Source organism: Asterias amurensis, chromosome 4, assembly GCF_032118995.1.
Source record: "Asterias amurensis chromosome 4, ASM3211899v1".
Lineage (NCBI taxonomy): Eukaryota > Metazoa > Echinodermata > Asteroidea > Forcipulatida > Asteriidae > Asterias > Asterias amurensis.
The window spans coordinates 10,812,761-10,835,855 of NC_092651.1; the positions used below are offsets into that span (position 1 = coordinate 10,812,761).

At 39.4% G+C, this 23,095-nt stretch overlaps 1 protein-coding gene across 5 annotated transcripts; it reads right to left on the reverse strand.

The window, feature by feature from the left end:
- Window positions 1-1,504: 1,504 nt before the first annotated feature.
- On the reverse strand, window positions 1,505-21,771 carry LOC139935994 (uncharacterized). Of its 5 annotated transcripts, XM_071930687.1 has the most exons (24): window positions 21,604-21,771; window positions 20,887-20,932; window positions 20,411-20,496; window positions 19,202-19,275; window positions 18,733-18,993; window positions 18,179-18,312; window positions 17,267-17,390; window positions 16,418-16,535; window positions 15,646-15,751; window positions 15,219-15,468; window positions 14,700-14,836; window positions 14,384-14,426; window positions 13,844-13,884; window positions 12,408-13,115; window positions 10,142-12,323; window positions 9,451-9,568; window positions 8,610-8,733; window positions 6,645-6,861; window positions 5,946-6,272; window positions 5,241-5,521; window positions 4,726-4,866; window positions 4,129-4,353; window positions 3,421-3,588; window positions 1,505-2,842 (listed from the first exon to the last, which is right to left on the reverse strand). In XM_071930687.1, the coding sequence occupies exons 2-24, from the start codon at window positions 20,920-20,922 to the stop codon at window positions 2,813-2,815; spliced, it is 5,931 nt and encodes a 1,976-aa protein (XP_071786788.1). In that variant the 5' UTR covers window positions 20,923-20,932; window positions 21,604-21,771; the 3' UTR covers window positions 1,505-2,812. The 5 variants fall into 5 exon arrangements, with proteins under 5 accessions (XP_071786788.1, XP_071786785.1, XP_071786787.1 ...); XM_071930684.1 differs by having other exon boundaries at window positions 10,142-13,115; window positions 20,887-20,929; XM_071930686.1 differs by having other exon boundaries at window positions 3,421-3,585; window positions 10,142-13,115.
- Window positions 21,772-23,095: the final 1,324 nt, after the last annotated feature.

A 23,095-nucleotide genomic window follows, 5' to 3' on the forward strand; every position in this document is an offset into this window, starting at 1 on the left:
CTACAAATTTCAACAATCAGCTTGTAGATGAATGTTAGTGTTAACGTGTGGTGCACCCTTAAAAGAAAAAGTCACTGATTTGTCATGATATTTGGGGAAAAAAGAAAAGAAAAATGTTGTTAAATTTATGATGAACATGTGAGTATTTATATGTGCTGTATATTAGGCAATCAAAGAGAAACTGTATTCTAAGGACGAGGTCAGGAGATGTACAGTAATGAAAAACACAAAGACAATAAACATAACAAAATACAATAATATGTTTCTAATCAAAATAAGTTGCAGTTTTATTTTTATTTTTTCATTCCAAGAAAGCCTTCACGACTTAAGTAAAAAACATGATGTGCAACATGACCTTGTGTATTGACATCTCACCATCTTAGAGGTTAAACGATGATGAAACAATGGAAAATGCACATCTTGTAAATGTGTGGCTTTTGCCTCTACCAGGGGCACCCTACTCAAATGACTTCATGTGCATATTATAAGGTCAGTTCTTACAACCCCCAACAAACCAGCACCAAACTTCTCCATTCCAAGCATTACAATTTGATTAAATTGAGCACATTGCAATTGCAAGTAGTTTGATCTTCATCAACAAACCTTTGGGTGACATTAAACTGCTTAACCTGGCATATGCTCACAAAATTGAAAATTGTGGAAGATATGAGGATATAAATGCCCATAAAAAGTTCAATGTTATCTAAAATATACAAAGTACAAACTTTTCCTCTATATAAAAACAATTTTTGTTTGTAGGCCAAATTTTACCGAGCTGAAAACTTCATTCAACTAAATTTGTAAAGGATATTTCTGCAAATTTTAGTTTAATAATAATAATAATAATAATATTAGGCCCTTATTAGCGGCACCTTTTACTACTTATCAATCACTTGGTCTCAAACATAAATCCCTTGCGGTATGCAAGCCAAATGAGCGCAGTTTGCTTAGCATTTACATCAACAACTATTTTCTCCAGGGTACCCATTTTCTCCAGGGTGAATTGAGTCAATTACAGTTAAGTCTTTTGCCCATGACCGGGATTCGAACCCAAACTCTATAGATGATGCGACCTCTGACGTCACCAGAAAACCATAACATACCCCAGGCTAAACCTTTGTGTTTTGGCAGCCAGCTAGAAAGTGTATGCAATCTTACCATGACTACGCGTCCTTTTGCCCGGCGAAACATGACACATACAATGGTTTGCCAACAAAGGGCGGTTTGAATGTAAACATAGGTCACATCGTCAATAGACTCTGCCAATCACAACTTGTGTCCAATGTACTGCCTGTTCTAATTTGACATACCAAGAGTGAATATTAGGCATGCAGTTTTTTTTCTTTAAAGGAAAAGGTCACTAATGCATTTTCTATCATTTATAAAGGGCACCTCAATTAGGTAATATTACTGTATAGCTTATTTGTGTGTCTACGTAGCTGTACAAAATTCAACTCGGCATACTAAACAGAAACAAAAGAAAACTTTGCTGAAAACTAGTGTCTAAAAATCACTTCGTTTATTTAATGGCACATTACTCGCAGTACACACAATTTATATACTACCTTTCACCTTTGATTGTCCACATCAACTATGCATCATTTAAATGTAAGAAACTAAGACTTGGCCCCAAACAATGTCAGTACATGTATTAGTAATCAACCCCACGGCAAACTCATGGTACGTCAAATCAATGATTTGTGCAATAGAAAATCTATTATTTACAATTACGAAGGATTTTTGTTGTTGCTATTTACATGTTTGTGTTTTATTATTGGCAAAACAAAACTAAAAATAACTTATGACCACCACCATGAACAAACCATTGTTTTAATTGACCACTTTTACCAATTAAAACAATTTAGTACATTTGCCTCGAATCACCTCTTAAACCAATGGTCAGTTCATTCGATTTTGCAGAATAAATGCATTTTAAAGTAAATAACCTAGATTTTTCTGTCATACTAAAACCTGAATTAATGTAAAAGCTGCTCTGAATAAACTGAACTGAAAATCATACAGAGGAAACAATTCAAAATGACAAACTTTAAACCCAAAAGCTTGCTTTCAAAGTCTGCACAACTGTGCAGTGGTGCATACCGAATGTGGCGTGTGCGCAATTTTCAACATCACCATATATCTTTACATACAAGTTGAAAGTCAAAACAGCAGACTGACATTCAGTAGCCGCGTGTGCAACACCAGTGCAAAGGGTTCATACCAGTCCTTCAAAGCAAAGCTTTTTAAGAGTAGTTTGTATTCAACATATCTGTTGTTTTTAAAGTAAAAAATATGTACAATCACTGGAAAAATAATTGAGATTGAATTTATAAATTAGTTGGTCCCCTTTCCTTTCTCTAATGTTCCATTTGCATAGATCCCACTACCACAATATGTACAAGTCGATAGACAATGCTGTCAAATCTAGCTTAAAAAGAACCTATTTACAGGAGGGGGGGGGGGGGAGGTCGAACAAAGAATTTTAACCAATCAAATATCCAATGGTATTACACTTGATTTGGTATAAACTCATGTAAAAATGCAATCACAAACTTCACGAAACAACAAAACAATGTTTTTACAATCAGGATGAAATTATGAACACACTAAACTCTTATAATTTGTGATGCAACATGGCAAAAACAGCCACTTCTCGAAATAGTGCAATCCTATTCAAAGTTTGAGCATGGAGCGTCACAAAGTGTGTAAACCGTTATCCAAAAGCTTGGAAATGTTTTCTATGCTAAGCAGATACTTGAACCTAATAAAACCTTGTAATAAACTGATGAGCAGGATGGACCCGTGTGGACGACTACTTGGCAAGCCACTTAGCAATAGATCTCTGTAAAAAAAAAGGAAAAACAACAATAAGTATCAAGTTTATATTGATGATGGAGAAAAAAATAGCAGATATTTGTTAAAAGGGAAGAGAAAATTGGTGAGGACATAAAAAGACATAAGTTTTGAACCCTTTAGAGACCATTCATTTGTGTATGAATCATCTCCTGAAATGATTCAAATTGCTGATTTTTTTAAACTCAATGTTTTCTTTGCTTTCGCAAAATGTCTTGAAAGCAAACCAGGCAAAACAGTTTTATTGTCCTAGTGTGGAAGAATGAAAAGTTCTTGTCTTATCTTATCCTATCCCTACATGGAAAGCGTCAATTCATGGTTGTGATTGGAAGGTCTGCTCTTGCAGCTTTTGTCGGTCGCTGAGGGAATTTTGCCACAAGTTGCTTGCAGCTGCTGTGGTCTGCAATTTTATGTCCACTTGATTGAGTTTTGTCAAGTTTATCAACTCTACAATAACAACAACTTTTGAAAGCTTCATTTTAGGTCAGAAAAAAATTAATTAAACCTTCTGCGACATGACACAAATATTTTTCATTTGAATTGGGCTCATGAGAATTGGACACGTACCCTTCTGGATGATTTCTTGCTGGGTGTTATTCCCGGTGCAGCTGCCTGTACTTTAGGGCTGTTGGTTGCCTTCTTTGATAGAGACATTCTGGAGGCGCGGCGTCTGGCTTGGGGTTTGGGGGAGAAGCCAACACTGAAGGCGATGCTCTCTCGACGTGGGTCGTTCTGCTGTGTGAGCAAAATATCATTAACCTTAGTACTTGGAGGTTTTACTTTAAATTGTCAATCAGCATCGCCGACACTGATTAATGGTATTATGCCAAAGCTTTGAACTTTGGTAAGAAATTTGGTAAGAATCACAACTTGGCCTCATCACATCAAGCATAGTGAGGTTGGCTGCGCAGTGTATACAATCCATCAAAACCAGGCACTGGAATTTTGAGAATTAATAAAGTTTACTTCTACTTTTACTTCGATTGATATTGTTCTCTTAAGGTGTGGGCTCTGCTTACCGCCGAATTCTGCTCTTACGATCGCGATTCTCCGCTTACGTGCAAGCGCCGAATTTCTGCGCTAGCCTAAGCGTAGAATGCCTAGTAACGTGAAGTACGCACGTGCAGAAGCCCAAATTCGTCGCTAACCCTTGAAATACGCTTGCCGTAAGCACAGAATTCCCTTCTTCCGTAAGCGCCGATTCTGTGCTTACGGTAAGCAGAGCCATGAAATTGGGCCCAGCTCTATGCCAAGTTTATTAATCAACATTTGTACCTTTTCTGCCTTGGTGCTCGGCTCAACTGCCCCATGCCTCTTGTTGGACTTTGTGCTGGCTCGCAGTACGCCAGCTCGGTCTATTCTACTGTTACTGCCGCTTGTTGTTGTTCTGCTGCTGTTACTTGCTGTGCTGTGGGTGCTTGCTTTGCTGCGGATGCTTGTGTTGCTGCTGATGCTACTGCTGCTGATATTCTTGGTTAATCCTCTGCTGTTTTCCTGTGGCTAAAAAATAAAAATAATTTTTTTTTGTTATAGGACAGCACTGTTTTTTAAAATAAAATGGGGCAACAGCCACAACAATGCAAACTTAATGTAATTTTGGCTGGTAACCTGTTTCTGGTATGCAATATTATTCTGTGCTTAGCATATTTTGTGTGCTTACAGGCTTTATGAAATTGGGCCCTGGGGTTGGTTTCACAAAGAGTTAACACTAGTCTTATCTCGAGTTTGCTCGAGTGACTCGTCCTAACTTAGGAATAGCCTCAAGTTTTTAATATCTCCTAGGACTAGTCCTAACTCTTTGTGAAATCGACCACTGGGGGCTTAAAAAAAACGAAGAAGCGCTCTGATCAATATATAGGTCTATGGCCTTACCTTGCTTTGGAGGCTGGAGCTTGAGGATAATCCAGCAGCTGTGGACTTCATATTCTGCAAGGAGACTGATCTCTTGGCCGTGTTGTTCATATCAGGTGGGGGAGGAGGTGGCATGGCGTGGTAAGAGTTTGATGTTTTCATCTACATAGATTATAACAAAGAGGTTTACAGAAATTACTTTTACTGAGAAACAGTCTGTTTTCCCATAGAGTAACAAAGAAGTTTACAGAAATTACTTTTACTGAGAAACAGTCTGTAACAAAGAAGTTTACTGAAACTAATTTTGCTGAGAATCAGTCTGCTCCCAAATCGAAGAAAACACAAAAAGCAACTTGGTCATAATAAGGGCAGTCTTCAACAAAATCTGAAGGCCCATTGATAAACATGGAGGATCTGTGACAAAGCCCATAAAGAAGAAAAATCTTGACAAACCACAAGCTTGATCAAATCAAGTACAAACTAAGCAAAAGCACAAGCAAACGGACAAAGCTAAAAAATGTGTCACAATTTCAAACCTTTGATGGCCCACCCCCTGGTGGAAGCTCCAGATCTCCACTCTTTCTTTTGCGCATTGAGCGCGTCATCATCTCTCCAACAGACCCTTCCATAGTTTCTCCCAGCTTCAGACTATCGTCTGAGATTTCTTGCGGGGGTCTGGTCTGGGTCTCCACAGGGTAAGACGTCTGCAAGTGGGGGAGACAGAGGGTGTTCCTGCGCTGCAGCTCCGACAGACGGTTCCAGTCAAAGACGTCAGGCTCCTCCTCGCAGTTGTTTACAATGAAGAAACGGCCACGGCCTACATGCAAAAGCAGTGGGAGATGTAGTGTCGTTTTAGGCAAGTTAAGAGAGTTTTGTTGTAACACCATTTTGACTATATTCACATGGTGTTACTAAAAATTTTTTTAGTTATACTTCCACCATGCAATCATTAAAACACACCATTTTCCCCAAAAACTTACGCTACTTCAAAAGAGATATTCAAATGGTATTACAGCAAACTCTCTTAGTTATACTTTCTTGTTTTATACTATCAACAGCTCGCCATTGCTTGTTACCAAATAACTTTTTATGCTAACAATTATTCTTCAGTTAATACCAATAATGTTTGATGCCTTTAAATACTTATCCAATACAAAATATTGCTGGGAAGAAATTCGCTTAACGCTTATGAAAATCCTGTATCTGAAATTGTAGAGAAGAAATATAAATACTAGTCTTACCCGTTGTCTTGCGGCTGACAAGGGATTGCCTCATGGAAGCCCTAATCTTCCTGGTCTTGCTCTGACTGCAACTAAGCTCATCAATGGTCTCCGACACCTGATCAGGGAGGTTATCCCCACGGTCAGTGCTGGCCCGAGACACAGACAGCGGTCCGAGGCGGCTCAAGTTGAGACTATCGGACAGGTTACTGTGAGAAGACAGGTGTAGCTGATTGGAGGTGATGGAGTGGCGACTGGTGGACAGGTGCGTTGTGGTCGTTTGGCTTGTGGTTAGCGACTCGTTAACTGGTGTGTGCTGACGGCTGTGTATCTCAATTGTATACTTGCCTGTATGTAGAAGGGAAGGAAGATTACCAGCGTTGTAGAAAGAGCAATTTACAAAGGTTCCAAAGTTTTGTAGATGGTCTGCAAGGAGTTGTTTTTAAAGAGATAAAAGGTTTGTACAGCGCTGGCTGCGCGCGGTTTCCACCGTTGGAACAATGGAATAAAACACATTACAACTACATCATAATGCTGTTTCCAGTCTTGATTTTTGAGCCTATTACATAGAGGCTATCAAATTATGAAAACAAATTATACTAATGCATTTGAAGATTACCAATGTTTAAAATAATTACCTAACAATTCAAATGAATCAAGCATGACGACAAAGATAGATGTCAAGTACAATTTTATATTTCTTTCTAGTATCTAACTCACATCTGGCACTGTCTGTGGATCGGATGCTGTCTCCTGAAGCATTGGACGCAATACTAGCCCTAGAGCCTGTGTCGAGCTCGGCCAGGTTAAGCTCACCATCATCCAGGCTGTCTAGGCTGTGCATGCTGACATCAACAGGTAAGGGATCAAGGGCTGGGGGTAGACCATACCTTGAAGATGACTGCTGCTGGTCCAGGAGATGCTTTGTGTGGTCAAGCTATAGTTAGGAGCATCATGGATAGAGTATTAAACAATATAGGGGGGCCTACCATTACAGGATGGAAATACTCGTGAAAGTGTGACATACTATTTTGGCTTTAAGGCATTGGAAGCTTTTGGCAACGACTCAAAACAAATATTAGCAAATATTATACAAGCAATAGAGAGTTATAAGAGTAACTATAAATATAAATATTATCTGTAAACTTGCGGGTACAACCATGAGTAAAATAAAATCTCTTCTGAAGGAGTGGTGGCTCTGAAAAGAGCCGGTTTGGTCTTGACGTTTCTAACAGTATACTCTGCTCGTCTTCAGAGTATACTGTTCAATTACCAAAGGTGTCCAGTGCCTTTAACCCTTTAGCACGCACGCAACATTAAACATAATGTCACACGCTCCTTAGTGCACCAGGAAAATTCAATCGATTTCCAGCCCTATCCAAAAAAACGTTGGATAACTGTCGGTGTGATTATTTTCTTGTGTTACAAGTTTAGTTTATTTTGTAGAGGATGAAATTATCTTTTGGATGATTGTCACAGTTGCTTTGTTTGTCTCACAAAATCCAAGCTTTCAGGTTGGAAACATAAGAGAGAGCAACAAAAAATTGAAAACATTGTTTGCGCATCCAATGAAGGTTTGTTTACGTGGAAAGTTGTGCACACAAGTTTTCTCAACTTTACTGTCGTCCGACAGGAAAACAAAGCTGCGAAAAGTGGTTGAAAATAATCACAACATACCTTGAGAAATGAAAATGAATGCCTCTATTATCAACAGATACCTTCTGTACCAAAAATCTTTTGTAAAATCCTTTCAAATCGCGGTATTCCGTGTGTAAAAACACCAGAAAGTTTGACGCGAAACAAGCGAAGACTGCCATTACTGTGTACATGCGCGCGTAGTACGTGGTACATCCCCTATACGATCCGGCTACACAGAGAAAACGTACAGCTCCACACAGAGAAAAAGCGCCCACTCATCTACATGCGTTGTTTGATTGTGAAATGACTTTCGACCTTTGAACCTTACGTCATTTTTTCTTATGTGGACCATGTGCTATTTTTAGACTGTTGTCATCTTGAGATAGCGCTCTATCTACGGCTGTTTGCTGCATTATAATCGCATGTGTATAACTCAAATTACACCATGTCAAACTGCACGGGCGCGTGCGGGCGATATGCGTGGTCATACGCAGGGCGCCTCCGGGCGTTATGCGGGCTAAAGGGTTAAGCAGTTCTACAAAACTGGGCTGAAGGCCCAATTTTAAGAGCTGTTCAAAAAGTCTAACTTTACAATTTTCTTATGAGCAACAATGAAGCAGGATACCCTGAGTCACAGAATGGTACATGCGACATGGTACTTGGCTTGTAACCTTGTCCTGGTCAGCATAATTTTGTTGTGCTTATAAGCAGCTCTATGAAAATGGGCCCCTGTTGCCTTGTGACAATTTTCTTGACAATTTTAAGCCATAAGCCTTTTTGAGATATGGCGGACACAATGTTACAACACTGTAAAGTTGTGGTAAATTTGTGCGTATTGACCATAGAAATAGAACGTATGTTATTCAGTGAAGTGCGCATTTTAGGCGACGCGGCGTTTACATGTAAACCTAATGACCACCAACATGGTGAGCGTGGCATCAGTCGCGGCGTGTGATGTGCGCGTATCACGTCCGCCATACCTCAAACAGGCTTATGGCACTGATGCAACCAAAATGAAATGTAAATGATAACAATGGGCATGCCTACCTCTTCCTGCAGAATGTCTATCTCTTTGCTGTGACTGTCCTTCTCAAAACGAATCTTGGCCTGAAGGAGTTCACATTCCTCCTTCTTTTCTTCCAAAAGGAGAGAGACCTCTTCTCTATGAACACTGAAAAATCAAACCAAAGCGAATTACTTTTCTGACTCAGCCTATCCACAGCTAAACAGCCTTAAGCCCAGTTCTTATTCCTTCAATTGCGATAGCTATACAAATTTTGACGTCACAAATTCCCAACAAATAATTTGCATCAGTTGAAATGTGTCCAACTCCTTCACTGCAAAACATTCGCTGTGAAAACAGCCATGTGACGTCAAACTTTGTATCGCATTCGCATTCATAGGAAGTATGAACCAGGCTTTACTCCAAAAATGACTTTTTGAAAAAAGTCAGTATAGAGATAAGGTGTTTTTCCCACCCCAAATAGACGAAAGTGTAAAATGTAAGAAAGTGTAAATGCTTTTCAATGGGGACGCTATAGGGGATCAAGTTGTTTTGGTGCTATCTTGCCCTGCCATAAATATTCACCTCTGTGGACGATTTGACTGGAGATCCTATGTGGATTGGGTTTCCAGCCCTGTCTTAAGCTTGACACTGTTTGTTTGTTTGTTTGTTGGTTGCTTAGTGTATTGTGGTACAAGTCATGCTTCATGAATACAGTATATATGGTACAATATGCTTAGCAATGGGCTACTGTTTCAAGGGAACAATCATTGCATGGGGTGGTGATTCATTAGTTAGGTTGGGTCATGATTGGAATGTAGATGAGGTAATGTCTACACTTGGGTCAGTGTGCAGAGTAAGGATACTACAGCAAGTTGGTCTCACCGTTGTTGGATCTCCATCTGCGTTTGGATCTGTTCCAAGAGGGCCTCCTTTGAGGTGACTGTCTCTTCAAACCTCATCGTCTGACTCTGCAGCTGCTCTTTCTGCCTATCGATCTCATCTAAAATATAATAATCAAAATAAATGCTGTTAGAAATCGGTCAAAAAGGAAAAAGTTAGAATTTGAAAAAAGGAGCTTCTTTCTGTAATAGTTTAGGTTTGAACTACACATAGGTGTGTAATTACGAGAAAATTAACAACTGACTTGCACATTTATGGTCACTGTTGTTTTGCCAGTAAAAAAAAACCCCAAACAAACACCCCCACCCAAGAAAAAATACATAAACATAAATGCTGCTTGAAAATGGTCAACGCACAGTTTACTTTTGTGTTGTTCTATACAAAAGAAAGTTGGAATTTGAAAGACAAAAACAACTTCGCTTTCTGTAATTATTATTTTAGATTTTTACTTACAAGAAAATGGAAAACTGACTTGCACACTCATGTCCACTGTTGTACATTTGTCGGTAAAAAAACAGAAACCCAACCAAACACCCCAAAAAACCACCCCAAAAAACACAAATAATAACCCTCTCCTACCTTAAACAAACACACCCGAAACAAACTTGGCAACTAGCTTAAGATGTTAAATTCACAAAATAGTCTGCAGTAGTTTTTATTTACACTTTCTCACCTTGCAACATCTGCTGCCTGTCTTTAGCTTTCATCTTAGTCTCTGCCCATTTCTCCTTATCAGCACAACGCTCATTCTCAAGTGACATCTTGAAGACATTAATAAGTTTCTCCTGCTCTTTTGCAGATTGGCGAGCAGATGCAACTTCTTCTGTGAGGCGGCCTTCTTCGGTCTTTAGCTCTTCATTCCTCTGAAGTAACTCCTTGATCATCCCCTTGAAGCGCTGGATCTGGGCATTGGCTGAGGTGGCCTCTTCCTCAAGAGCTGTCTTTGCTGCCTGGATGCTGGCAAGAGCCGCAAGTTGCTTAGAACCCCCAGTACGAGCATCAAGGATTGCATTTTCTAGAACCTTCTTTTCTTCAGTTAGAGCACTAATGATCTTTTCTTGCTTCTCTGCTCTCTCCTGAGCAGATGAAACTTCTTCCGTGAGGCTCCCTTTCTCGGTCTTCAAGTCTTCATTCCTCTTCTCTAGCTCCTGAATTATTTCCTTGAAATTCTGGCTCTGTGCATTGGTCACCTTAACCTCTTCTTCTAGAGCTGTTTTTGCTGCAATAAGAATGGTGTTAGCCTCAGATTGTTGATTAGCTGCAATTTGAATACATGAGACCTCATCTTGTTGATGCTTCTTGTTCTCACTAAGCATACTAATAACTTCTTCTTGCTGTTTTGTCATAGCATGAGCAGACACAACCTCCTCTGAAAGTTGCTCTTGCTGTGTCTTCAAGTTCTCGTTACTGTTCTCTAGCTGCTGGATTATCTCCTTGAAATTCTGGCTCTGTGCATGGGTCATCTTAACCTCCTCTTCTAATGTTGTTTTTGCTGCATTAAGGATGGTGTAAGCCTCGGACTGCTGATTAGCCTGAGCATGAAGGCATGAGACCTCATCTTCAATTTGCTTCTTGTTCTCATTCAGAATTTTAATAACTTCTTCCTGCTGTTTTGTCAGAACATGAGCAGATGCAACCTCCTCTGAAAGACACTCCTGCTGTGTCTTGAAATCCTCGTTTCTGTGCTGCAGTTCCATAATCATCTCCGTACTTCTTTGGATCTGAGAATTATTTGACGTGGCTTCCTCTTCAAATGCTGCCTTTGCTGTTTGGAGAGCAGTGATGATCTCTGAATGCTTAACAGCCTCAAGGTGGGCGCTGGAGACTTCATCTTCAAGACCCTTCTTAGCTGTAGTGAGCGCATTTATGATTTCTTCCTGCTGCTTGATGAAAACACGAGCAGATGAAATTTCTTCAGTTAAGGGGCCTTCTTCTGCCGTTAAATCCTCATTCTTCTGCTGCAGGTCTTTGATGATTCCTTCCAACTTCTTGATCTGTGCATTGGCTGACAGGGTCTCTTCTTCCAGTGCTGTCTTTGCTGCTGAGAGGCTCAGTAGAGTAACAGCTTGCTGCTCAGCCTCAGTTTGAGCATTGGAGATCCCAGTACGGGCATCAAGGATTGCATTCTCAAGAGCCTTCTTTTCTTCATTTAGAGCAGTGATGATCTTTTCTTGGTTCTCCGTTCGCTCCTGAGCAGAAGAAACTTCCTCCGTGAGGCATCCTCTCTCGGTCTTCAAGTCTTCATTCCTCTTTTCTAGCTCCTGGATTATTTCCTTGAAATTCTGACTCTGTGCATGGATCACCTTAACCTCCTCTTCTAGTGCTGTTTTTGCTGCATTAAGAATGGCAATAGCCTCGGACTGCTGATTAGCTTCAATTCGAATCCGTGAGACCTCATCTTCTTGATGTGTATTTTTCTCATTCAGAATTCTAATAAATTCTTCCTGCTGTTTTGTCAGAACATGAGCAGATGCAACCTCCTCTGAAAGACGCTCCTGCTGTGTCTTCAAACCCTCATTTCTGTGCTGCAGCTCCACAATCATCTCCGTACTTCTTTGGATCTGAGAATTATTTGACGTGGCTTCCTCTTCAAATGCTACCTTTGCTGTTTGGAGAGCAGTGATGATCTCTGAATGCTTTTTGGCCTCAGAGTGAGCGCTGGAGACTTCATCCTCAAGACCCTTCTTAGCTGAAGTAAGCGCATTAATGATTTCTTCCTGCTGCTTGATGAAAACACGAGCAGATGAAATTTCTTCAGTTAAGGGGCCTTCTTCTGCCGTTAAATCATCATTCTTCTGCTGCAGGTCTTTGATTAATCCTTCCAACTTCTTGATCTGTGCATTGGCCGACTGGGTCTCGTCTTCCAAAGCCGACTTTGCTGCTGAGAGGCTCAGTAGAGTAACAGCTTGCTGCTCAGCCTCAGTTTGAGCATTGGAGACTTCGTCTTGTAGATGCCTCTTTTCCTCATTCAGACTACTCAGAGCTTCTTTCTGTTGATTGGCGAGTAGATGAGCAGACTCAATCTCTTCCGAGAGACGCCTCTCTTCCATCTTCAAGTCGTTGTTTCTCTGCTCAACTTCCTGTATCACCTCCTCATACCTCGCTATCTTCTCATAGGATGACGTCACCTCACCCTCAAGTTCCGCCTTTGATGCCTGGAGAGATGTAATAAACTCAGCTTGCTGTTTGGCGTAAGCCTGGGCATTCATCGCTTCCTCTTCTAGACACCGCTTTCTCTCATTTAGACCACCATTGATCTCTTCTTGATGCTTCATGAGGACACAGGCCGATGCAACCTCTTCTTTAAGACGCTCTTCCTCCCCTACCAAGATCTTGTTACTCTCTTGCATTTCCTCAATAATTTCTTTGAACTTTTCAAGCTGTGTATTGGCCGACTTGAGCTCTTCCTCTTTGTCACTCATTGCCTCCTGCAGGATAGTAAAATCTTCAGATTGTTGACTTATCTCTGCACGAGCGCTGCTGATATCTTGAGTGAGGAGGTTTTTGACCTCCAATAGACCTTTAATTTGTTGGGCGTGCTTCTGTAATTTCTCCTCAATGCTGATGTTTTTATCTGTTTGTAGTTGGAGATCCTTTTGAAGGGAGTTGACCTTACACAAAGCGGATGTTTCCAATTCTTCAAAGCGCTACAAGCAGTGCAAAGAAATAAATAAACATTTTACAACTGCTATATTTGTTTAATTGCAGATCTAAAGAAAACATAAATGGTGGCTGTATAACTAAGACGCCTGATGTTGTGTTCACATGTCAATGTTTTCCATGCTTTAATTTGGGTGATTTGTATTTTAGTGAGTAGACCGAGATTCCAGCCTTGGTTGAGCCCAAGTGACAGCCATGTCTCAGGGCCAAGGTTTTGCTATTCATGGTGTATGAATATCAGGCAATGATATTTGGTGGTTGGAAAATAGTAGCAATATTTGATCCAGTACAAAACTACATGTACACATGGTGAAGGCTTTAATACATAGCTGCCAACATTTGAATATTTCAATAAGTAATAAAACATTGTGGAATAATTTCAAGGCCTTTGACATGCACACATTTTGTATAAAATGTCAATGTTTTTCTTAATCATAGGGAGTCCTCCCCAAGTGAGGAGATTCTGAAAAAAAATGAAAAGTACTGATTTGTTGTTGTCGCGTGAAATGAACACATGTAAACTATTACCCTGAACTTTTTTTTGGGTCAAACAAATTTTGGTTCGCCTTTAAGTTTTTTTTTTACACAAGGCCACATAATAAAAAAAATAAAGACGAAACGAAAAAAAAAATCACAAAATAAAATTCATGTCAGGAAGGAAGGAAAATGTAAGATCCCTGGCAGTAGCTTGTTAAAATGGAATAATTGACTGTACCTCTCTAGCATTTTGTCTCTCAGTGGTCAGCCTTTCTTCATCTGTAAATAATTTGTAATTAAAGATTTTAGGAGAGAATATGAAGATGGATATTTCTGAACCAAATTGAAGAGGGGCTACTGGTCACTAAGCCCAAAGATGTGATCACAGTGAAAAAGGGGGGGGGGGTAAACATTAACAAGACTTAAATGCATTTATGAAGCCCTTTAACACTGTTTCAAAGTGCTGTACAGCCAAGAAAAGCATTAAAATGCAGGATAAAAAACAGACAGATGGTGAGATCATATAGGCCTAACATGCTACAATCTTATGTATAACTCAAGTATATGTCTACAGTTGTGTTAGCAATTAAGGTGTAGCAATGGTGTATTCAACCTGAGCAGAGTCCAAGGCCAATTAAATTGACTTAATGGACACAACTGGGACTCAAACACAAACACTGCTGATTAGAAACTCCAGAGCTTGTGTTTGATGTTCTTATCCGCTCAGCCACAACATGGCAAGTTTGATAATTAATATTAAAAAAAAAAGGTTTCTTACATTCAACTTGAACTCTTTCGAATGTCTCTTTCATCACCCTCATCTAAAAAAAAAAAAAAAAAAAACAAACGTTCAAAATGAATGGAATCGAATATATCGTAAGGTTTGTGGTAATACAATGTAATTATCATCTCTAATGAGTTGGAGTGGTTCTGAAAAGACCTGTAGGTTTCAACTCAACGTTTCGATTAGTATGCTCTGATCGTCTTCAGGAGAAAGCAGGACTCTGATACTGCATGCTGCTTAAGAATCGATTATGCTTTTGAACGATAACTTTCTTTGCCAGGTTTCAAAATCAAACCAAATATATACTCACATTCTCCACAGCTGCCTGAAGTTGATTTTCAACTTGCTGGTGCACTTTGGGTTGTATCCATGTTTCTTTCAGTGTTTGTAGTTCAGTGTTCATCTCTGCAAGTTGACGCTCTGGGACTATATTAAGAGTCTCTCCTCCTGTCAAATGTAAAACACAACAAATTAAAGACACACATCGAACGCAGTCATGCCTTATGTCAAATTAATGGGTTGACTGATATTATTTTCTTTTATTTCACCGGCCGTGGTTAAATTACAAACAGAATGTGGTAGAAAAGAGTTTAGGGTATCTAATGTGACTCAGCTGAGGGATCGAGGGGCAGGCCTGGAATTAAACGGGGACTAAAGAGGTCATGGCCTCTGTTGCCCTAGTCTTGGCCTTGGTGCCCCTTTAAGAGTTCTCCACAGACTTTGACATTTTCCAATATGCAAGTGCCCTTTGCAAAATAAGAATGGCTTTGCCCTCTCAAAGATGAAATTCCAGGCCCTGAGGGAGTGTCAAAATGTTTATTTTTTTTACCGGGTTGTTGCCAGACTGGTTGTTGCTGCAGCTTCTCCTCAAGTTCTTTTATCACCTCTTGGCGCTCAGTGCCGATTTCCTTCAGCTGGACCAGCTCTGCTTCTCGCTCTTTGAGGGCGGCCAACATAAGCTCTTTTTCCTTTTTCATCTGAAGAACTTTGTCCTGATACTCCCGCAAGTTCATTTGTGATTCTGTCGCGATGGATTTACGGTGGTTGCTTTTCTCCTTCAGCGCTTGATAGTCCCGCATCTGATTATTGACCACAAAAAGAAAACATTTGAAAACGCCTCCATCTTTCTGAAATGAAAACAATTCTGCACAAGACACAACCCTGATTTGAATCAAGGTTCTACTAAAAAAAAAGGCAAAATAATGAAACACATCAATATCAGTCAAAGGGTTTAAGTATATTATCAAATGACAAACCTTAGCCAGAAGTTCATTGTTTTCGTTGACTACTCTCTCGACCTGACACTCCAGCATTTTATTTTCTGAGCGGATTGGTTCCATTTCAGCTAACCTCTTCTCCAATCTATGATAGGCATACAAAAATGCAGCGAGACAGGTAACTACTTTTTAGGGAAGAAAAAACCAAACCGGATAAACAAACTGGGAATGACAGTTTTGTTTGCAAATGAAAAAAATTGTAATGGTGAAGACTTGTACTACTGCTGCTGCTAACAAGAAAAACCATAAGGCACCATCAAAACAGTTCTAGAACTTTCTGAACTTGAAGGCTTTAGCATTTTAAAATCATGTTATAAGCTATCATCTCATCCCTTAGGTAAATGGTCCTGTTTACAAGTGCATTCAGTTGGCTTAGTGCACGGTTCAATCCCACCTGGGACTATGTGGACTGAGGTTTCAGTCCCTACGTGACTGCTTAGGTTTTCCCTGTTTAAGGGGAAGGGGGGGGGGGCCATACTCCCACATCTAAAAGTGACATTTCTATATATCGTCTCTAGTACACACGGACAGTGGTTACAGTGCTTTAGTCTCTTTTTGTGGTGCCTTGGTTATATAACCAGAAGGATGATAATAGCTATAATGTGTTAAAGTATAAAAGAAATAACAATTTATGGATGAGGTCTTGACCTGTTGAGAAAAAACTTACGTTGCATTCTTAGTTCCAACACAGTGTGATGGTTCAGCGATTTTTCCTTTTTTACTTGAGTGCTGTGTGCATACTTATACATACCTTGCTACTTGTAATTGACTTGCTTGCAGTTGGTCATGTGATGTTTGCATTGTATTGACTTTGCCCACCAGGTCCCTCATGGCAGATACACGCTGCGTCAATTCTTTCACTTTGGCATCTGAAAACAAAAACCAGAGGAAGTTTTTGTGTGTGATTCTTACTGATGCTATTCACATAATTTATGACTCGTGAAGAGGCCAAGGTTTCTTTAAAGTCATTTAAAAAAAATATATTTCAATGACAGTCAGTATTCAAGAGGCAAAAACTGTAAACATAAAAATCTCTCACTCTTAAATCGGTTGGTGTTTAATGGCTATTAATGCACAAAATACAGCGGGGTTCAACCATAGGGTTACCTCAGTGTTTTGCAAGGTAACGGTTGCATTTGCGTGTGTTACTCTCGCTACTCCCGTGTGAAGAAAAATACCGTGTGCGCAATACTCTACAGTTTCATCGCACAAAGGGCAGGAACAAACTTTGTTGTTTTTGTGCATGTACACAACATCAAAAAGGCTGCTGTGTTGATAAATAAACAAGAAGAAAAACTCTTGTGCTCCCCCACCCCATGTTTAATCTCACGGGTGCAAGAGGTTACTCTCGGTTCGACTGGGAGTATACGCTTGCTTACTGACGCTTGTCATATTCTAGTCACACTTGGGCATAGGAGATATACTGTCGCTAACACGAGTAACACACGCGAACACAACCAATGTATTTAGTAGAGCTTTTATCCCCAGTTTGTTTTATGGCTTGTTAATCCCTCCTCAAACACCTGGATCCTCTTCGAGAGAAAAAAAAATTATGAAATTTGGCAAGCTTTAAAAATAAGAAACTTTGTCTTTTACTTACCCCTCTCATCAATGGCGGAATTCTTTTCAACGATTTCTGCTTCTAGATCCAGTCTAAGATCCTTCTCCCTAGCCATGCTTGACTCCAGCGCTCTAACTTTATCATGCATTTGGCGATTTTTGATCTGAGAATAAGTTGTACAAACAAAATTGTAATTCTGTCCAAGGCAGAACGTAAAAAATTTAAACTGCAAACGTTTTATGAATGTAGACTTTTGATTTTGCATGGAGGAATGATGAAGCCCGGTTCATACTTCCTGCGAATGCAAATTGAATTTTGAAATCACATGGTTGTTTCCGCAGCAAATGTTTCACTGTAGTTGCAACTGTTGCAAAGTTGTGACGTCAAAATGCGTATCGCATTCACATTAGAGAAAAGCAACCAAACCATGTAGCTTTGCTCTACTGCGAAATTCTGTGCTGATGGTTATGCCTAATTTCTTGAGCAACCTGGAGTACCCACATGCACAAAAAAATTCCTTGCTAACCAGTGAAATGTGCTTACTCTAAGCATGAATTTTCCTGCTACCATCGGTGTTGACTATGGTATAATGTAAAACCATGAAAATAGGCTCCAACTGTGTCAGAACTTTTCTGAACAAGTCAATTGCTTTTTCATGTAAACCATATATCTAGCAGCAATATAGTTTCTAAGAAACTCAGGATAAAAAGTAAAGCCTAATCCACTTATGTTTGTTATAAGAGTCTATTTAAATGAGTACAATCCATTGTTATTTGTCATTATGAAACAATTCAAGTAGACAATTATCAAAGTCAGATATGGAAATCGACAAAAGTTCCAATTGTAACACTAAACAGTGACTTTGCATGTAATAACTGTTTCTCCACTTTATTTTCATTTATTGGAAACGTTACAAATTTCATTTGATTTATTTATTGATTTACTCCTTACCTTTGATACCATATTAGGTGTGCTGAAAAGAGCCTTGACGGGGGAGAATCCAGCAGCAGAGAGTGGGGTTTTGCAGCCAGTCAACATTGGAGTGCAGGGCTCCATGGGGGATGATGTGCTCACTTCTTCATTTACTGCAGATAAATCAGACCCACAAACAAAATTAACATACAATTTCACTGGAAAAACTTCATCGCCCCTCCCCATAAAATAGTTAGCGAAAGAAAAGATCAATAAGCATCACCCATCACACCTATCAACCACACCCACAAAACATGGACAGGCATGATATTTAGACTCGAACTAGAGTCTTATCCGAAACTGGAATAGGTGAAGAAACATGATCAATGTTTGACAGGCTTTTCACAGGGCTAATTTCTTAAGGGGAAAAAACAAATAGTTGAAAAAAAAATGCATGGAGAAATGCAATCAGGATACGACTTTGAGGAACAAGCGGCATAAAACTAGTGCAGTAGTTAAAAGGTGGGGGTATTATGGTAGTCTGAGATCTACATGATCATATTCAATGTACAAAAAAGTATTTACTCTCTTACATTTCTTGTAGAGGACCCTGTCAAAGTTGGTATGTAGCCGACTGCCACTTCCTCTTGCTACAATGGCCTCAATAATCTCCTTGAGGTGGGTCTGTACTGCAATGTCCAGCTTGGTGATGGCGTCTACAAAGAATTCCAACTTGGGTCCCTGAATGGCAGCGCACAGCAACAACGCCGCAACCTTGGCCAGCTCTGAAATGTCGGCATGCTGGAGGATTTTGGCGTGGTCCAAATGCCGTTCCAGTGAAATCCGATAAAATTCTGTATCAAAGGAGATGTTTTGTTATTTATTGATTGATCATTATTAGATCTTGAAGTCAAGAGACAGAGACAGAAAAAGCTTGACCACAAGCCTGAAATTTTCAGTAGCAAGATTTTGGATTTTTGGATGTCCACCTACAGAAGAATGGAGACAGTACAAGGAAGAATGTATACATTTGGCCAAAGAGAATTTTGAACACAGTCTCACCCTGTAGGAATGATGTTATCAATCGAAACCTCTGCTTAGGCTGGTCACAAAACTGGGTTCCATTGTCTCCATTGCTGTGAGAAAAAATAGGGAAACAAAAAAGAAACTGACTGTTTTTAACCTACCCCAGTAAATCAGCCAACATGTAAAAGGAGCAGATTTCCTTTTTCCAGTATGGATCATGATTTCAAATAGACACAACCTACGTGTATACCCAGTCTTTGCAGTCACAAAAACAAAAAACACTAGTGTATGAATACAAATGAATACAAATTACACCCACGTACAGTGTAAATGAAGCCATTTGGCCCCCATCACTTTTTGTAAACTGTTAGCTTCTTTTAACCGCTAATTAAAATTGAAATTGTATTTCAATGTTTTGTTTTTGTTTCAATGTTTTTGGTTTTAAATGGGTTAACCAGGGTCACAACCTGAATTGGATCTACCTGCAAAATCTTCCAAACTTCCCAATTAATTAAGGCTAGTCAAGTGACCTAGTTAGCAGAATGCCTGCCATCTAGTTTTGAAATGGTTTTAGCTTTGTCTATAAACTACTGAATACTACAAGGAGGCACATACATAACAATATAGTGATCATTAAACATTGGTAAGCCTGTGCAACTAGTGCAACTCTGAAAAATTGTGACTATCGATTCCTCAATAATCATACATTTGTTTTCGTTTTCATTTTCATTTAAAATATTTTATTTTTTCAATCAAATTGGCACACCACAGAATCCCAAATAGCAACCACATCACGTGATCAATCTAGTGACTAAAGGAGAATGAAACTCAATCTAGCAGATAATATATGTTGTTTTGAAATTTAGAGGTTGGATGATGTTTCTTTGAATCATTTGGTTGTTGGCATAATAATGCAATAATTTATGCTAAAAAATTATCATTTTATAAATGTTTGGGCATAACCTACGACAGGATACTTTATTCTCAGCATGATTAAGCCTGATGAAAAGACTGTAAAATCGTGTCGCCACAACCACTACAAAAAAGTCGCAACATCCTCCTTGGTTAACCAATTGTGTCGTTCATGACTACTTACAACAACATAATTTACTTACGAAACACAATTATACATCAGTGACACAATCCTTTCAGCATGAATTACTACTGCTCCTGCGTCAAACAATATGCTGCAATGCATCTTGGAAATTAAAAATTAGTCATTCACTGAACATTAGGTAAACTTACATGATTTTGACGATACTGATAAAGTGAGCTCCATCCTGAAGCTGTTGCAGGGACTCCACACAGTGGCCCACTCCCACAGAGTTTACCTATTGGGACAAAACAAATTTGTTTCTTTAACTAATATATAAATAAACTTCAGTCATCATTAGCAAAACTTGTGAGCAATTATTTGTTTTGTTTGATTTGCTTGGAGCATATTTTTTTCATTTGTTAAATTGTTGGCACATCTGATGGTGCTAAAATTGTACCTTGTCTCGTGTATCACATACATCTATTTGACAGTGTGGTCAAATAATAGTAACTGCATCTGTGAATTTTTTGTCTTTTTGGGGGAGGGGGCATAATTTTTACACATTAGTCATTAAGTCAACATTAGTCATTACAAATCTGAAATCTTAAGATTGCATTTAAAAAAACTTAACTGATATCACACTTCAGTTTTAAAACCTGGTCATGAAAAACAATATTTGACTCACCCAATGAGCAAGGCTCTTCAGCTTTCCGTGATCCATTCCACTTCTTCTATACAGACAAAACAACAGACGTTTAGTTTTTGTTTCACAAAAATAGGTAGTGTTTGGGTTTCGTAATTTAATAGCAAGTAATTAACTGATTAAATTCTCTAACGCCTTGACAGGTTAGTGAAATTTGTTTGGGCTAGAAAAATAGCAATGGCGACCGTGTTAGTTCGGAACGTAACATGCGTAAAAGGAAAACCGTGCAATTTTCAGTGACACTTATGTTTTTGTGTGGATCATTATATTCTACTTTTAAAACAACCATAACCATATGCATTTTATCACAAACGGTTCCAAACGCTTTTTTTTTTAGACCAACACGTCCGATCTATCCAAGGCAACGTGTTCCTTTAATAAGTTAGTAACTTAGTCCTGCCTGGAAATAAACAAACCACACAGCATCAGAGCATGACATGAGCAGGTTTGACCTGATGCTGATGTCATCTCATCATATATGCCTCACTTGATCAAGTTGATGTATGATTAAATTTAAACCTGTACCTGGTGGTACTGTGTAGTGTAGTTGCGATAACTTAGCCGTCGGCAGGAGGGTTAACGTTATCGCAACTAACAAGTTGTTGATCATGTTGATTGTGAATCTAGAAATCTAAACACGACAGCCGGCCGGCAGGGCAGTCAAGTCTGCCTCGTCAAAGTTTTGTTAAAAACACTCACCAATGAGGGTTATTCCTACTTTAAAGATATTCAGCACTGTTGTTTAAGTTATAAGCCCTAAAAGTACGATAGTACTATCAACATTTGCGTACATTTAACTCTATTTTCGGTCCACATCTTCTTCTGACTTTAGGCGTAGTAAATAGTAGAGCGCAGTTATCAGTTCAAAATCGGCGCAAGTCGTTTGTCAGTGTCGCTCCCACGGCACGGGTAGCACACTCGTTTACCTGTGCGCCCTACGGTTATCGAATTGATGGGGACGAGCGAAGTGCGCCCGTGACAATGCACAAGGTTGTAAATTTACAAAACAGTATTCAAAAATTGGTCACTCCTTGAGGGCGCTAGACAGACTTAAGAGCCCCCCCCCCCCAAAAAGGTTTCTGGGCTAATTGGTAATAATTGTGACCTGGGGGTTGTCGACATCCAACTTAAAGGATGATAGATATGGTCCTGTTTGCTCAGAGCAGAGACATTTGAAAAAATTATTGCTCAGATAATCTTGGAAAACTTTTAAACGGGAAGTGTAGGGGGGGGGGGGGGGGTTTGACTTGGAGGGGGGGGGGGGGGGTAAAACGACAGGCTCCAGTCCTGGACTCCCAAATTAAATTGAGCACTTCTTGCACTTCAAGAGTCAATGATTATTTTTTCCTTTTGTGTGAAAAGCTGTGAGACTTCACTTAGTATTTTCATGTATTTTTTAATATTTAGCATTTCGCAAAAAAGGGAGTTTTTATAATAGTTGGCTGCATGCACCCCTCTAAATAGAGATATTCCAAGGATTGTGGAATAATTACTATACTCGCTAAAATAAGAAAAATTAAATTCCACACTATAGAAACATTGTCTTTCACCCCTAAAATCAGATCATGGCAATTAATTCAAATGTTTAGTAATTATGCCGGGTGGGTAAAACATCACAGGATTTGCCAGTAGTTCTTGAATGTTTTTGATTTCTATGGGCCTTTAGCTAGAAACTTGCAAAAGCACAGCCAAGGGTAAAACTCACTAAAACCGAAAAGGGGGGACTTATTTATTTATATATTTTTCTTGGGGGGGGGGAGGGGGCTCAAACTACGAGGGAAAAAACTTATACTGATATGGAGAATATCTAAACACACTTACAGACATTTTGCTCTAATTCTACTTGAAGACCGTGGCCCAATTTAATAAAGCCTGCAAGCAGGTTCTATATAAAGTTCAAAACTTGGCTCTTTTATTCGTAGAGTGCTTTGAGATTCCAGTATTCAGGCCTTTGTGTGCTGCTTATTAATGGTTAGTCATTATTAATCAAAATCATTGCTCAATTTGAGTGATGTGAAATCATTTTTAGTCATCCACTCATAGTAAGTTAATGATGCATTATCTTTATCCATACTGTGAGGCATGAGTGTTTGGTCGAGGATATCTAGGCTTTGGTACAAGCGCTCTCAGATGATGTCCGGGCTTTGTGTCATGAAGTTGTACTCCACAACCTTAGAGATAATTTAAAGCA

What these genes read in the sequence shown, in the direction of transcription:
- LOC139935994 (XM_071930684.1), bottom strand. Translation starts at nt 20,922, where the DNA reads ATGGATCACGGAAAGCTGAAGAGCCTTGCTCATTGG. An exon ending in TTCAGGCAGCTGTGGAGAAT is followed by an intron (nt 14,427 to 14,699) that starts GTGAGTATATAT and finishes TTTTTTTTTTAG; the next exon opens with ATGAGGGTGATGAAAGAGAC. An exon ending in AGAGACAAAATGCTAGAGAG is followed by an intron (nt 13,116 to 13,843) that starts GTACAGTCAATT and finishes CACTGCTTGTAG; the next exon opens with CGCTTTGAAGAATTGGAAAC.